At 36.7% G+C, this 18452-nt stretch overlaps 1 protein-coding gene across 6 annotated transcripts in view; it reads right to left on the bottom strand.

Moving 5' to 3' along the window:
- Nucleotides 1-18452, bottom strand: part of GRID2 (glutamate ionotropic receptor delta type subunit 2) — a 693845-nt gene that overhangs the window by 272193 nt on the left and 403200 nt on the right. For all 6 annotated transcript variants that reach the window (XR_007376242.1, XM_048941590.1, XM_048941591.1 and 3 more), the window contains one exon: nucleotides 13210-13494. Coding sequence is in view for 5 of the 6 variants with exons in the window: in XM_048941590.1 (XP_048797547.1) it covers nucleotides 13210-13494 (285 nt within the window). In the remaining variant the exon portion in view is untranslated. The remainder of the gene's footprint in view (nucleotides 1-13209; nucleotides 13495-18452) is intronic.

Raw genomic sequence — 18452 nt, 5'->3', positions numbered from 1 at the left:
CTGGTGCTTACTCACTCTGAATTATTCCATGTCCAGACTTTATTTAGATCTACATAAAAAAACTTACAAGATAGAATCCCAGTTATTGAAGCACAATGAAAATATTTAGATGAACCTTGGTGTATTATCAAAATGTCAAGGGGAAAGACTGACTTTGGCTAGGAATGCCTTTTTTAAATTTAAATTCTATAGCAAATAAGCATATATTCTTCTCAGACACCAGAATTGGAAATGCAGGTATAGCCGAAGTATTATTTGTCCTTCCAAATTAAGAACGTAATTACACATGACCAGAATTTAAAAATTTTCTGGAATTATTGCCCAATATTCTATTTAATCTGTGCTGTACCGGAAACTAGATTATAGGCCAAATTGCTTTGTTTGCCATGACTATCTGCAAAAATAAACAAGACAATTATACTTAATTTTCACCAAAGGAAGAGACAAAAGGGATGTGGGTCCAGTACAATTCTACTGTTCTGCATTTATTGGTCACTGTTGGTGACCATACCAACAGTACGATATCAACGTGATTCACTTCTAGGAAAACAGCACCATTCTAATAGGAAGGACAACTAACCATACTGCATAAAACTTCTTCAATACTTCTGCCATTAGCAATGATACAACACAAAGAAGAGGATGGGCAGTAAATATTGACTCTGCTTCTGTCTCAGCCTACCCAGTAGAAAAACTGAGATAGTGGCGATGCTCACCTGCCATTGTGAAATGGCAGAGAGCACACAAAAACACATCCTGCTATTGAAATGCTATTTAAATCACGATGGTGCTTCCAGTATTTCAGCAGCAAGTCACTAGTAATCACCATATTCAAAGTGAATGCCAAAGAACAGATGCTACCAGTGAATGGGCAGCATTATCTCTCCTGCATGGATTGTCTGAAAGTGGCACACTTCCACATTGTGCTGTGGAATCATCTTTTTAATAGATAAACTCCTTCTGCAGGAAAATCTGGCAAGTAACCTGTGGCACAGATGGCTCTGCTGCATAGACCCAGAACTGTTCATGTCTAAAACACAGGTGCTTTTTGCCCTGGATTTGCTAGCCAACCTGTTGCCCAGCCAGGAGATGCATTCCTATTTTTTATGTAAATCAGATGAGTCAGAGTCATTTCCAGAAATGCTGTCCTTTATCACCAGTATTAATTATTTTCTTTATTGAAGAAAGTCAGTGTTACCATACAGAGAAAAACTGATGCTAAAACCGAAGCTACATATTACCTCCTATTTCATTTCACAGTTACTCTTAGTTAATATTATGTTTTCTGTTTTTTACTGTACAGTCATTACTTCAACTCTACACATGCATGCATAAGAACATAGCATCACCCTGCAGTCAGAAATTGACCATCAGCTGTAGAATTAAAGCAGGCTGGAAATTGAAAAGTTAGTAAATATTCTCTTTTCAACCAAAATTGTGGTTGATTCAAGACACTGTAAACTGACTTAGAAAGTTTAGAAAACAAGGATCAGGGGAGTAAAATTTATCCAGGACTCTCCTGGAAATGCCCTTCCTTGACTACACAAACACAGCCACAACACAGCAAGGCAGATCTGCACAAAGGGCCCATGCTGGATGCTGCTAGGGCACAGAAGGTCCAACCCTGGATACATCTCATGGGCTGCAACCACACTATGCAGCCGAACTGCAACTGCAGAGCATCCTCTGTGGGTGAGCAAAAGGCCTACAGCCCAGCAACCTCCAAAGACATGACAGGCATATTCAAACACAGCTTGTTATGAGTCTGATTGAAAAGAAAATTCAGATGCCAGCTTTGCTGTAGACTTATCATTACTGTATCAGTACCTATGAAAGTACACTGCCATTGAGATGTAAGCACCTAAACCTCCAAAGACTGTTTGTTAAACATCTTGTGGGAACTTGAGAGAGGCCACAAGATATGGACAAGATACTGAATAACATGCTCAGAGCAGACAGAACTAAGCTATCCTTTGGACAGTGGATCTGATATCTAGATGTCCTTAGCTGGCCAGCCTAGCAGAAAGACTTGGACCTCACCTAAGAAAAACAGTAGCAACACTTTAATGGAAACTTCATCAAATTTTATGGTAGAAAATATGCACAGGGAGGTGAATAGGAAAAGGAAGACAATATTTTCAGTAGACCATGATAATTTAAAGTCAACAGCTTTCCTTGACACAAGATTTAAGGAGTTGCAATAGCTTGATTTTACTGAGGTTGCTACAGAATACAATGCACACAGAACAATGACAGTCTTGATTTCCACTGTCCAACCTTAGTAAAAAATTTTACTTCTTCTATAATTTTCCTTACCACCAGATTACAGATGTGGACCTTAGTTTTTCTTCTTTCTAGTATTATGCGACTTTTATTTCACATCTCTATTTCTATGCCAATGGAAAATTTCAGAGGGAGAAAATGTCCTACAGTGTAATGTTTAGGACATACTAGATTAAGATAAGCTGGGGCCAACACACTTCATGCAGCAAAAGCAGTCTGTATATTCAGTGAGTTTTTATAATCCATGCAAAATGAACAGCAAATTAACATCTCACACTCCAAGTATATCTCACACACTCTTATTAAAAATGAGCTAGAAGTAGATGCAAAAGTCTTGGACACTGTCTTCCATAGTATTCTCCTAGAGAAACTGGCAGCCCACGGCTTGGACAGATAGACTCTGCTGGCTAAAGAAAACTTTCTGGATGGCCAAGCCCAGAGAGTGATGGGGAATGGAGTTAAATCCAGATAGAGATTGGTCACAAGAGGTGTTCCCAGGGATTGGTTATGGAACCTGTCCTGATTAACATATTTAGTGATAACCTGGATGAGGGCACTGAGTGCATCCTCAGCAAGTTTGCAGATAACACCAAGCTGGGAGGAGATACTGAGCTGGGGTAGGATGGCTCTATGGAGAGATCTGGAAAAGATGGCTCAACGGGCCGAGGCCAGTGGGATGAAATTCAACAAGATCAAGTGCTGGCTTCTGCACTTAGACCACAACAACGCCAGGCAATGCAACATGCTTGGGAAAGTGGCTGGAAGACTGTGTGGAATAAACGGACCTTTAGGTCTTGATAAACACTCAGCTGAACATGAGCCAGCAGTGCGCTCGGGTGGCCAAGGCCAATGGCATCCTGGCTTGTATCAGAAACAGAGTTGCCAGCAGGAGCAGGGTGGAGATCATCCCTCTGTACCCAGCAGTAGTGAGGCTGCATTTTGAGCTGTCTTCAGCTTTGGGTCCCTCATTAAAAGAAAGACATCAAGACACTGGAGCATGCCCAGAGAAGGGCAACTAAGATGGTGAGAGGTCTGGAATGCAAGTATGATGGGGAGCAGCTGAGGGAACTGGGATTGTTTAGGCTAGAGAAGGATCAGAGAAGACCTTATCACTCTCTACAACTACTTGAAAGGATGTTGTGGTGAGGTGGGGATTGGCCTCTTCTCCCATGTAGCACTCAACAGGACTAGAGGAAATGGCCCCAACTTGCACCAGGGGAGATTCACATTGGATGTTAGGAAAAATTTCCTCTTCTTCCAACCTTAGTGATTCTATGAAATATTTTAAAATAAATTTTCAGATAGCGTTATAGCTAGGAAAAGAGAAAGATGGCAATAAATCCATCAGTCCACCCTTATCATTGTATTTCGTCTAAATTACAAGGTTCTTGCTGTTGCTGAGCACTATGGTTACCTCAAAGCCGGTTTACAGTCATTAGCTCATCCTCCCTATGATACCATTTTAGATCTGAGAACATTTTCCTTGCAGTACCCAGATGATAAATACCAACTGATTCAGCTGTGGCAGTAAAGGTGAATGCACCTGTCATAAATATTCACTGGTTGATTTACACAAAAGACTACTTTATTTGTACAGTTGATGAGAAAAGCCATTGTATAACAAATGACACTGTCCAAATTATTATCAAAAAAGCTTTTTAAGTCTAGCACAGTGATTCTTCCTTACACAACAATGGCTAACATGACAGCAACTATTAGTTATGGAAATGAAGTGCACACAAGGGAGATATGCAGCTCTGGCTGGAATCTGACAGTGCTACCGTTCTGCTTAAAGCCATGAGCAAAGCATTCACATTCCTGTGCATGTGTTGATGTTTATTAACATGGTTAAGTTCTAAACTAAGGAAAACAACAATTTAGCATGATGATTCAGTAACAGTCCTTCATCATACTCGCACGCAGTGGGATTTCCTCTCATTAGTAAGTTTGTATGTAATTCAGTGAACCACCAAAGTTAAAAACAAAAACAACATCAAGAAAAAAAACCAAAAACAACCCAGCACCAACAAAAATGCACAGTTACTCACCTACACCCATTCTTGCTGTTGCTTCTTATCCTACTTGGGAACAGAAATCTAGTTTCAACACATTATAAAAATATTAAAGCTCAAATGCTTAATTACAGGTGGGATCCCACTTATGTTATCAAAATTTCTGGAACCCAGCAAGTGAAGATGCTATTTCTCAGGTAAAATTAAAATCTATAAATGATAAAATTGACTTTTTTCCTCCTTCATGTGCAACTTTTTGAGATATCACACATTAAAAAAAAAAGTTTAAAAAAATGTCTAAAATTTCTTATGATCATCTGGTTGGAAAAAAAGAAGTAAAATAAACAGTACAGATATATTCTTTTTTTCTGGAAACATTTCCACTTCAAATCATAAAAAAAGCAAGTAACTTCAGTTTCGTTGTTTGATCTGAACTATTGCGGTACTACTGAAATGTGTAGAATAACCCTACTTTAAAAGATCCTCTGAATATATCATTCCTATTTGTTGATTTTGGTCACACTCTGTACTTCAATTATTAGAGATTACTCTCTAAATAAACAAAATCAGTACTGATAATTTCAGGAAATTGAATCAATATTGCTGGAGAGATACTACCAACATTTGCAGTTTTCAAATCTTGCAAGACTTAAGTTTTCAGCCACACTGATGATTCATACAAGATTTTTCACTTGAATTACCAGCTTTTTAACAGAGAAGAATGGAGAAAAAAAAAGATAAAAAATAATAAAATTGAAGCTAGAACTAATCCTTGAGTATCAGCTGTTACTTCAGGTTTTTGAAAATAGAACTGAAGCCAGATTGTGATCACCCCTCTCACAGAGGCTGACAAGCCAGTACAGTCTACAATCACATGCTTTTGACTGCATAACCTGCTTAAAACCTCTTCAGTCCATTTCTTTTTGGCCACACTTCACCTCAGAGATTTTCAGAAGTCAGGAATCTAGCAGATTCCTTTGCATAAAGCAGCATCTTGCAGAGAAAATTTTTTTCCCCATTTCCTCAGATAACAGCTTAGAGCTGAGAACAATTTATCTTCAGCATTTCTTTCCTTCTTAAAAATTATACCGATCTTGAAAAATCACAGTTAAATCTTATATAGTTGTCCAAAACAGCTCAATACCTATGCCTAGGTACATGTGATTGATTGCAGGGAAACCATATTTTCATGTACATGATGTACCAGATCTCCCTTACAGATCCCTACTACTCCTTATTGGTGTTCAGGAGCGTGAGGAACCACACTATCCTGTCCAGGTACGTGGCAGGGAAAGTGACTGCCCTTGCAGCCCATTGTGGTTGTAGAATGAGCATGACAGTGCGTGTGATCATCTTACTCAAGGCACATTTTTCTTTGAGGGCACCTCAATCTGCTCCTCAGTAATTTTTTTGGTTGATTATAAGCGTGCACTATAGCAAAAGGAATGTTTTATGAGTGGATTAGTTACGTGAAAAATGCAAACTATGAAAATAATGCAGTTAAACTATGATTTACAAATACTGCAATGAATCATTTACCAATTTTTCCTGTCTCTCTTTCTCTTGACAGATTAAAACTGTGTCAGAGAAGTTTTCAGTTTATAAAACTATGTGACACTTATGGCAATAATAAGGTCAACTCATGCCTTCATTCCAGCAGTGGTATAATTTCTTCAAAACAACATGCAAAGTACTTTGTTCATCTAGCTGCCAAAATAACCATTTACAGACTAAACTTTAACGCTGCTGAAAAGATACCACAATCGTATTAAAAGTTAAAAAACACTTAGCAATGTAGAACAGCACAAGGAATCAATTATTTTCTGTTGAGGCTTGCAGTCTGCACAGGAAAAATGAAATCTCACACATTAGCAAAACCTCAAGATAATATCTCAGTTCCAGAGATTATAACTACACAGGTATCAGGAAAGCATCTACAGCTTGATTTTGTCCTCAACTTTGAAGTTCTGGAAAATTTGATATTCAATTTTTACTAACACAGCACAGAAGATGCTCAGACTGAGCCTTCAGGATCTTGAACAACTCCATCTTAAAGGAAATCAACTTGAACAAAAGATAATCTTCTCTTACTATTCTACATAATGACGCATAGCTCCTGGAATGAATTTCCCTAATAATATCAAGGTAAAAAGCACAAGCTTGGTCACTGTTCCACTGGAAAAATATAATACAGCTGTCCATTTTTCTCAGAAGTGAATAATTTTAGGGACTGCTACAATATATATTCAATTTTCAGTGGTATGTCAATGAGCAAAAGCAAGTTAATATGAAAGTTCTCACAAACAGCTGCCAATTTGCAATGTAATTGACACAGTACAGTTACATGGATGAAAAATACATGTTCCTTTCCTTGTCTAGATGATGTAATACATACTAACGCAAAAACAAAATAGTTCAATAAGAAGCCTGAATTAATTATATGTTGTTTATTGAGACACAGTGATGTAAATGAGTACAAAAAGTTGGCAAAGAACCAGATGAGTAATAAACAGATTTAAGACTGTCTGGAGCTGGACTTGTAAATATTACAGTCATCAGGCAGCTGAAAACAGCCTTGGGGTAATTATGAGCATTTGCAATTGATTACAGAGAGTGTGATCCTTTTATGAATCTTTATTAAACCTGCATTAAAACTTCAAATGGTTTGAAAATGTTATGGTTTCAAGCACATATTTGCCTATGGTCATCACGTATTTCCTTCTGGAAAATATTTATGCAGGCAAGCATCAATGGAATTATTTGCTTTACGTGTTTTTGAAAGGAGACACTGGGAATCTGGGGCCTGTACTCACAGGTGTGCATCAGCTACAAGAATCAATCCTTTTACAACTCTTTCTGCAAAGAGTTCTGCCTTCTGAGTTCCATGTATGATATCTTCTTTTCCATGATCTTTAAAGTACTGTACACCTATGTTATCACATTGCGCCCAATATATTTCTAAACCATCCTGGGATAATATCTTAAATTCATAGTTCTGCAGACCTGACTACTCTCCACCTTGAACTTTTTTTTTTTTTTTTTTTTTTTTTTTAAAACAAATATTTTGGGTCCTTTCCCAAAATCCTCCATCAGATTGAGACACATTTTCCTGCTGCAAGCAGGCAGTTCATCACTGCCTTAATCCTTCCTCAGCGCATAAATAACTTGAAATTGCTGAGAGTGAAATACAAAGGTAAGTTCTGCAACTGCCTCACTAACCTCCACCTTTCCTTTACAGTGAAGTTTTCAATAATTTATTGAACCTCAATTTGCAATGAGACTGCTTCCTTCTGCTTCATGCAGTGAATCCCCCACATAGCAGCCTCATTTTTCATAATTTAAAAAAGTTAAAATTAAATTACCACTTAAGTGACCAGCAAATATCCACTGCTGTATTATGCAGTATTAGTAGGAAGGTGAAAAAATGCAAGCAGAGATGTATTAATCCTGGAATCAGTAAATACGATGTAAATCAGCAACCATGCTTGAATTTAGAAGGCATATTAGGTTGAAAAACAAAAGATTAAGTGAGAAATTTGGACAGAGAAGTGGGATTTCTAAAATTTCTATTTGCTTATAAAATACAGAAAGAGTTTAAAATATTACTCACTACTTGAAAAGAGAATACGAAATATGGCAAAACTCATTCTCCAGAAACAATCTTATTCCCTTAACATTTCTAGATAGAAAGATTACACATTTTATCCGCTTTGCTACCAACAAAACATTAAAAATAAATGTTTCCAAACAGCAAGTCTTTCTCCCTTTCATCTCAAACTCAGAAATACCTACGCTGTAAATGGCACAAAATTCACAATTATGTTCTTGCAGCGATTGACTGGATTCTTCATAAAAAATTTACTATTACAGTAAAGCATCTACGTCCTCCTGGAAAATACAGTGTGCTGTACACTGCCTGAAAAGAAAGACATGAATTGCAAAAGCTTGCACCTTGTTGCTAAACAATAGAATAAAAATAATTATATATATATATATATATATATATATATATATATATATACACACATATATTCTATGTCAGTTTTGATGCTTACGTAGTCTAGGTGCTCACATTCAGATCTCACATTATTATTTCATTTGTTTTCCTCTCCGATGTAGCATCTGCCCAGAAACACTGTAGACGTCTCCCCTCTGGATATGTTTAAGACCAGACTGGTTAAGGGGTTAAGGATTTGGGCAACCCGATCTAGTGGGAGGTGTCCCTGCCTATAACAGGAGGTTTGGAACTAGATGGTCTTTAAAGATCCCTTCCAGCCCAAACCATTCTAAGATTCTTACATGCATAAGGGCTTTTTTTCTTGTCAGTATCGGCCATGGTCAGATTTTGGTCCAAAGTGTGTATGGATTTGCATTATTTACTGTTACAAACTGCATTTTGAACCTGAGATCAGGTTCAGGTTCGTAAGTAAAGGTGCAGTAACTTGGTTAAGCTCGTTCAAAAATATTTACATATGTCAGTAGCTCTTCTCACTAACCTGAACATAGCAACTCACAGAGGTCTAAGGTTTACATTTGCATTCTCTGTCTGGAAGTAACTCCACTGAACAAATTGCTGACAGTCCTAAGGACAAGATCAAAGGCTTAGTGGAGGCTTAAAGGAAGATGCAGAACTGTCCTCTGCAGCATGGTGATCCTACTGCTTCAGCTGAGTGCTGAAGAACAAAAAGAGTAGGAGCTGATACAGCCTCTTAAAGTAAATTTGGTTTGCACATACTGTGTGAATAGTAATATTAATAGCAGCCTGAGAAAGGCTTTAATTCACTGGATAATTTTGTTGCATTTCATGCCATCTATTATTGAACTGTGCAAAAAAGCCATCTTTAATGGTATTTGCAGAAGCACAGCATTGTCCTGAAACACTTTTAATATTCTCATATGAAGTTGGACTAGATGATCTTGTAGGTCATTTCCAACCTTGTGATTCTATGATTCCTTCAACAAAATCAGGTTTCCTGTTTTCGGCAGGATTTTACCTTGTTTTACCTCAAGAAACAATACATGCTGAATAAAAGGGGACTGACTGCATTAAATTCACTTGGAGTTAGACTTAGATCATCCCAAGCAGAAAGCAAGAATGAGGGGAAGGAGACTCACTCTGATTTTGTAAGTTCATCTCAGTTTATACACTAAAGGTAAAGCAGTAAATGAAACACAAATACCACCAAAGTCTGGTTAAGTTAAAAAATTCTCTTCTCTCACCTCTTCACCCACTATCCATACATCAGTGCCTCAGCTGTTACTGGTAAATTGCAGTCACCAACAAAGGGCAAAGGTTTGATACTTTCTTTTGGTTAGTTTAACTACATTTATAACAACAATAAAATATATTTATTATTATTATTACCAAGGTGTGTGTGTCATTTTGTTTGTTTTAGAAGTCAACCTAAAAAAAAATCTTACTTGAGAAAATAACTAGCAGTTAAGATTCGTATGTCAGTTATTCCAGAAATGCATTTCTGCATACCTTCTTTAACACCCATCTCTGTAAGAGTGGCTAAAATAACAGCTTCCTTCAAAAAGTAACTTTCTCAGTTGATAAAGGCACTTTGAGTAGACTGGAACCTTCTAGCATTAAGCTGGAAGAAGTGTTAAAATGTTACAATTGAATATACTTGTCTGCTTCTATTCAAAAGACATCTGTCATTTTTACAAAAGGATAACATCCAGCAAATAACTCTCTGCCCTGCAGAAAGACACATTTTCAGCTATAAATAATTCTTTCATTCTCTGATAATGAAAAAGAATCTATGATAGATTGCAAGTTAAAAATCAAAAACAGTTCAACTGAGAGGATTAAAAAACAATTGTATTTATAAATTGTCACACAAATGGTTGCAACCTCTTTTAAAGGTGCAAGGAACCTGGTCTAGTAGTATTTACTTGGGTATGAGCCTAATTTTATTATTGGAAAAACTATTGCAAATATAAAAGGCAATTTTTTTCACATATCAAAAATATTCCCAGAAATGATTTCAGGAATACAACTGAAGTATTTTGTACTAAACTGTTAAATTTAATCACCAAAGTAATTTCTTAATAAAAATTCTTCTTACTGCCATAACCACTCTGACAGCTTTTCCATATTTTCTGTAGCAACAACAGAAAAAAAAAAAAAAAAAAAAAAAAAAAAAAAAAGGAAAGGAAAAAAAATTATCAGCAAAATCTATACTTCTATTAATTTTCAAGTGTCATTTAGTGGTGTGGAAATATCACTTCATGATATGATATCTATCTTGAGAAAACAAAATCACCACATTAAAAAAAAAAAAAATACTGGGGTAATAAATAGCTCTGCTTGCGCAGGTGTGAGTTCTTCAGAGGTCCAAATGATGTGTTTTACTTTAAACAAGTAATACCTTCCCTATTAAAAGGTATGAATTTAATACTAATGCAAGTGCTGAACTCCCTCCTACTTTAAAGTTAAATAATAAATGTTACATTAAAATGTCTAATATTAACTGCTGCTAGCAGTTAAAGGCAAAACTTCCAATCTGCATTTGAGCCCAGATATGTATGAAATGAGAGAATAAATAAGTCCCATACTGCCTCAGATCCTCTCAGGCATGTTGAGGAAGGGGAACAGTGGCTTCCACAGGGAACTGCAACCACATTTTGATGCACTTTGACGCATTGAACTCTGGGATGCCTTGCCTGGGGCTGAACACCCAGACTCGATTTCACTCCAAAACAGGAACAGAAGCCAATGCCCCCTTCCTTATGCTCCTATGGAGCTCTCAGGCCAACTTGCTTGTATTAAACTAAAACTGATAGTTTTTTATTTTATTTTATTTTATTATTATTTAGTTAGTATTACTATTTTGCATATAAAGGCTCATCCAAATAAACTACTTTCTCAAACATCACAATCACTGAATAATTGAGCAGGATTGATCTACTAAAGGTAACTAAGTCCTATCTCCAGCTCAAAGCAGGATGGACACTGAATTCAGATTTCTTCACTCTGTAATCCATTAAATAAGCGATCCTAACTCCTCATTTCATGCCTTTAATGCCTTTGCTTTCTCCACCCTGCCCTCCATGCAAATCCTTCTCTGGTCAACGCAAAACCTGGGAAGAAACAGTGTCCTGCTAACATACTGGAAGTGCTTGGAATAAATCAAGAAAATGGCAGGAAAAGGGGAGAGAACAACACATATCAATAATCATAATAAGTTACTGGCAAAATTGTTCATTAGGGTCTGCTATAAAAATCATGCAATCAGAGGTAAAAGGAAAACTAACAACATAGATTAAAAACTGGCTATCAGAATTAAGAACACACAAAATATTGTGTCAAGCCTGATGCTATCACCTGAATAGAATAGCGTTAAAAGATGGACAGACCTCTTAGTACATATTAAATGCAGGGCTTTTTTCTGCATCTTTTCCTGATACATGAGATAGTGATCACTGATGAGAGTCAGTTTAACAATTTGTCTAGTTCACCACAGCATTACTTGTCTACTTAAGAAAGAATAGAAGATGAGGGAACACAATATCTGCCACAAGTCATATCTGGGGTTGATGTGTCACTGAAATAGCTACTTATCTGAAGCTTATTCAGGCATCTGCATTATGTCATTCTCATGATTCTCATTATTCTCATGATCCTCATTATGTAATGAGATTCCTATCCAGAAATCAAAGGACAAAATGATCTGGATAATTTAAAAACAGTATTTATAAATACAATTATGGAAAAAAATCACTAAAGATTGATTTTTAAAACAAATACATGCAAAAAGGCACTCTTTAGCTGGCAAAACTATAGTCCTCTTCATAACTACACAGGTACTTAGCTGCATAAACTGAGAAAATGTGAACAAAATTACTCTGCTGCAAGCTTTTTGGATCAGTGTTTATGTGCATGTTCCTGATCCTATGGCTGGCACTTTCAGGTGCTGGTTTATTATAAATAGAAATTCTCCTATTCATCATTTTGTATAGTTCTAATTTAAGAATTTATTGGGTAGTCAGGGAACAAAAAAAATCAATAACACCTGACCTGAATGAACCAGTTATTATTATGCACAGCAAATCGCTGAAGTTTGCATTTTTCAACAACTTGAACATTTAACTTTGAAAATAAGTTTTAAAATGTTCATCCAAACCAATCATGATTACTTATGAATAATGGATGTGTCTGAACAAAACAAGTCTGGTTTCAAAGCAATTTTCCATAGAATAAGATGATGAAATTCGTTAGATAATGCACCTCTACTACAGCTATCTATCTAGCTCTCAGTTGCAGAAGATATCTGTACTAAACTTGGCTGAATCACCAGGCAGGATGGCACCGTCTGACTTCTGATGCCATCGTTTGTGTCATGCTTACTCTATTACATAGTGTCAACTCAGCACTTCTCAGGAACATTGAATGCACCAAAAAAGAAGGAAATATCGTCTTCTCTAGCCCTCCTTCTCAAGAGCTTCGCTCTATGTAAGTTCTCTCTGTAAGTTTCACATTTACAAATAGCAGCTTATTCTTGCTGAGGTATCTGTCCTATATTCACTGCTGCCTCAGCTTCTTGTTATCAAACGTAAGCCTATAAAAGATGAGAGATTCACAACACAAGAAATAATTCTACAGAATATGGAATTTTACATGTTAACCCTTGAACTATCATCTCAAAAAAAGAAAAAAGGGACACTTGCTAAGTTTTTTTTACACTTGAGAAAATGAATTTCTCTGTTTATCAGCTAGCTAACACAGAAATCATCAAATTAATCTGTAAATATCAATGTACTTTAGAATCTCTCGAGAACTGTGAAATACTGACAGAACCACAAATGTTCAGAAGGAAAACATCATAGCAGAAGATGATAAAAATATAGCATGAATGCTTTCCACAGAATTCGGGATTTGACAGAAATTACTCAGTTAACTACTTACCATAGTCATTATCATAAAAAATGATGAACTTCTGCCAGGCATATTCTGTGATCACTCTCAAGATGACATCATTTAAGTAGACAGGGGGGCGGACAGAGAGCGTATAGTCATCATTGCGGTTGCTCCTGGTGAGCCCACAGCTGCTTCTTGGCGTTCCTCCTGTTGAGCGCTGGATGAAGAGGTGAGGGATGTGCATGGCATCTGCCAGTGACTGCAGGGAACCTGCTGATGTGCAGCCAATGGAGCTCACAAGGGCCAGGATGCCTTGGTTCATGAGGTCACAGGCTGTAAGAAAACACAGTGAAGTTCTAGATGAGAGCAGTTCAGTGTACAGGGCCTATTTTTGCTGCATTCAGCCTATTTTGCTGAAATGCAGACACTGGGCACTGAAATACAACATTTTCAAACAAGGGAAACATGGACAAAATTTTGTATGTTGAGTAAATCATGAAGTCATAAGGTTTCTAGGTTCCCTTTCAGCTGTCTTGGAGTGAAAGCTGAAAGATTTCCTCTTTCACCTTGCCCAGAAGTGAATTATGTATTCAGAGTGGAAGCTAACTCCTGGACTTTTTGAGAAACCTTGAGAGCAAATTCCAGCTACCAAATTAACATGACTTGCCAAGTAGATAAGCACTTTTCTGTCTAGCACAACAGCTCCATAGATAGCATGGATAGTATCATAAAGAGAAAACCTGAAGAAATAGCAAGTCTCACTGTCAACTTAAAAAAAAAAAACAAAAAACAAAAACACAGAACGGGATTAGATATATTAACTTTGCTAACCAAATAATAGAGATGCTATTGGCTTTTAAGAGATGTATGAGATAATCTTATTTAACTTATCCTTTTGTTATGTGTTTTCTTTTCCTTATTAAAAAAAAAGAAAAAAAGAAAATACTTTCAAAACTCAGTGAACTGTTTTATGTATTCACTCTCCTCACTTCCTTAAGAAAGACATGGTGTTGCTTATACAAAAAGCACCCTGTAACTAATCGTTCGGTTAATGATAGCTGATTTACGAGCAGACAATCTGAAGTACTATACAAATGACAACCATATTAATACCAGAGATGTTTATTGTGATTAATGTTAATGCAATCAATAAATACCAAAAGAATTAACAATGATTAGGTCTGTAATTCTGAAGAATTACCCTGTGAAACAAAGCAGAGTCAAGTGTTTGAGAGCTTGAATGAGGAAGCAATACAGGCTTGTATCATAATTCCCCAGAGTACACCCAAAGCCAAATTCTGAAATACTCAGTTTGCCACTGGCAAAGCTTTATATGCACTTACTCTGTATGTGCACGTGGAAATTAGATAATGGGATGGTAAATAGAACCACAGAACCATAGAACAATAGTATGCATTTACCTGCTCACATCTAATATTAACCTTGCAATTACTTGTCTTTCAGGAATATTCTATGCACACAACAGGTGCGAGCAAAGAACAGGAAATGAACATAGGAGAATATATTCCCTTAAAAATATAAAAAACACTCTAACAGCAGACCTGTTGTCTTATATCATATGTCTTACAATGAATAATGTTTTACTCCACAAACACTTATTGATTGAAATAGGAATATTTACAGCACGAGGAATGATTCAACTTGATTGAAATAGGAATATTTACAGCACGAGGAATGATTGAACTTGAATGGAGTAACTGCAATCAGGCTCATGGGGAGCATGACTTTCTAGTCCAAGGATGGCACGGGAGATCTTAAATGCAGAGAAACACCTTCTTAGAAATACAGCACACTATTCTCATTAAGATAGTGAGATATGGAACATGATACCGAGGCTCTAACTGATACAAGCACCTCATGCAGATGAGAGGATAACTGTTCCCACAAGTTTTCCAAGTGTTCCTTTGTATTTGCTTTGAGCATATCACAGCTTTTGGGCCAGCTGCTAGGCTTTAGTTTAAAGCTAATAATGGATTACTAACACTCATAACTAATCTTCTGCAGAAAGTTATTGAAAAATATCAGTGCATCACAAGTTTCTAATATGCGGAACATCTTAAAATTCTCATAGGCTATCCACCTACGATGCTACTTGCTTACATTTCTCATCATCCTCACTCACAGGAAAGGAAGAAGTTTGTCACACTGTTTAGCAAGTTTCTGAATCTCTCTCCTGATACAGTTTTTTCCCCAAGATTACTACTATTTCTAAGCTGCATATTCTGATGAAAATGCTACTGCTTGAGAAAAAAAAAAAAAACAACTATTTTTATTGCTATATTGATCAATATCCATCAACAAATACCTAGAGCTATTTATATTTCAATAGTTATCCTTCCTGCTAAATATCGATGAATAAAATCAATGCTAGATTTCGCAGAAGTCTGCTTTAATTCAATAAAAATGTAGTACTAGAAAGTCCCGATACCACCCAATTAAATAAAATATGGAGTGTGACATCCCTGTTTCTCAGACATATTTAAAAATATATCTGAGTCAGCCCACGTTGCAAAAAGTAGCTCAGAGATGTGTACATTTACAGGCACACTTTCAGACTGAGAATAATCAGCACACTCACTGTAACACCAGATAGTGGGAAATATGTTATTGAAACATAAAGGGGAAGAAAGCAGCAGGGAACATTTAGCTCCACAGGGCCAAATGCTAATATCAGCAAACAAAACATATAAAGGCTTAAAACCTTCTCTCTTGACACTGAACCATGTTCATTTGTTACAATAGCCTCAGGACTGAAGCTGCCCATTTAGATCTTTCTTCCATGGTATGTTTGTGAGAACTGTACATGCTGGGGTTGGAGCAATATGCACTTAATTACGCTTGCAAGTTGAACTTATTCCTGTATACTTAGGGATTGTACTATGTGATACACAGAGTTAGGTGCTGGAAAAAGGGTTGTTATCTCAGAAACAGTTTTTCTAGAGAATTAGTGTACGGGTTGCAGAGATCACCTCTGAGTCAGAATATGACTATTATTTTTTAAACAGAAACATAATTTCTATAATATATATAAACAGAAAATAAAGCTTATACCTTATAACAGAATCACAAATGTCATACTAGCACATACAATATTTGTGTATTGCTTAGCCAAACAGAAATTCTATTGGATCCAGCAGAAGTTACTTGGTAAAATGTGAGACTGAGTTCTACATGCTTTCTTAGCCCCTTTTCTCCCCCATCATCAAAAGCTTAGTTGAATCCTTCACCAAGTAATTAAAATCTTGCCACTGTATTAACAATGCATTAAAAGCTCTAGTTCAAACAACCTGGAAACCCTGTTTGCACTTTTTTGAACCTGAAATATTCAAGTTATATTTTACCCTGTGTTAAAAAAGAGTCCATATGCACACAAAATTACTTAAATGGTAGTTTGCCTTCCAACACAGATACACTGAAGTCACTACGATCTTAAAGATTGCATTTCCAAGCTGACACTTGATCTACTGATACAATCAGTTTTATTAGCTTACCACCAAGATACAAAAATATTGATGCATCTTTTAAGGCCTCGCTCAGGACAGGAAAAATGTCAAGTTCAAATAGACTTACATACTCTTCCATTGCAAACTCAACAGTGAAGGAACAAACACTACTGTTTCACAACATGAATTATCTCTACACAGAAGTTGTACAGACATTAACTCACCCTCCTAAGCACCAGGTAGCAGAAGCTACTGAAAATTGTATCTACAACAGCTGAAATTATAAAACTGTCCAAAGATTTTAAAATATCATGTAGAGAAAATATTGAATGCCTACAGAACAATATAAAATGTTTGCCTATTTTAGATATACATATTGACTCTCTTGTACAACCCATGCTTGTATACACACTCAGATTTACATTTCACTCCTCAGTTTATTTTGACTTTCTCTAAATGCAAAGTTACTGAATTTCAAACACAATTAAAAATTACAACATCTTTAAAAATCATTATTTTTGAGTAAAATCCCTTCTAATTTAGTTCGGCATTAATAGCAGAAATACTAAGTCACAGCCTGAACCAGTAATTGAGCAAGCAGGTGAGAAGGCAGGGCCAACTCAGGGCAGCTCAGGTGCATGCAATGTACCTGAGTGAGCAGAAGGGGTGGAGTCAGGATCCACCCCTTCCCAGACCTCACATAAGGGTTGGCAGTGTATCAGGGTATCTTGTTGTACATCTCTGCATACATTTCAAAAGTAAGCAGCTTTTGTCCTTTGCTTCTGTGTCTATGGCTGCTGCATTTTGTCTTGCCCTCGCTTGCTACAGCCTAGGACTTTGCTACGCAGCTAGCATTGCTGTACTTTCCATTGCATTATAACATTACAGCATGACATGTAAAAAAAATAAAAACCTGCTAAATTACATCTAGGATATTAGCTTATAAAAGCACTTCCAACAAAGCAGAATTTCAACAGCTATAGTTACAAATACGTCTTTAAAACATTTATTCTAAGAACCTAACATTGAATCTGTTTTAGAAATAACTACTGGTTGCTATAATTCAGGAAAACAATTAACTCCCATAATTAAGACCAAGCTTAAAAGCACATGTATGAATGTGTAAGAAATAATAAAAAAGATTACTAAGATTTAACTCTTGCAATTTGTGACAGTTTTCTCATTTTTCACTTATTAAAAAAAGTTATTATGAGATCTCTTGTCTTCAGTAATGGCCTTACTTTAAACTCATTTAATTTGCTGATTACACAACAGCAACTACCTGATGAATCACTGCTTACCTAAAAGGTTGCTCAATTTGCTCCCCATTTCAACACAACAGCCAGGAAACATTCACTCAGGTCAGAGAGAGAATCATTGAGTCACCCAGGTTGGAAAAGATGTTAGAGATCGAGTCCAACCACAACATAACCATACTACCCTAACAACTCTCTGCTAAATGTTGTCTCTGAGCACCACATCCAAACAGTTTTTAAACACACCCAGGGATGATGGCTCAACCATCTCCCTGGGGAGCCTATTCCAGAGCTTAAGAACCCTTTCTGTAAAGAAGTGTTTCCTGTTATCCGACCTGAACTTGCCTTGGAGGAACTTAAGACCATTTGTCCTTGTCCTGTCACCTGTCATCAGGGAGAAGAGACCAACCCTGCTCTTGCCATAAGCACCTTTCAAGTATTTGAAGAGACCAGTAAGGTCTCACCCCATCTCCTTCAGTTGCTCCTTGTAGGGAATATTCTCCAAACCCTTCACAAGCCTTATTGCCCTTCTTTGGACCTGCTCCAGCACCTCAATGTCATTTCGGTACTG

The sequence above is a fragment of the Lagopus muta genome, chromosome 4 (genome assembly GCF_023343835.1).
Source record: "Lagopus muta isolate bLagMut1 chromosome 4, bLagMut1 primary, whole genome shotgun sequence".
NCBI lineage: Eukaryota > Metazoa > Chordata > Aves > Galliformes > Phasianidae > Lagopus > Lagopus muta.
This window is presented reverse-complemented; position numbering and strand designations above follow the sequence as displayed.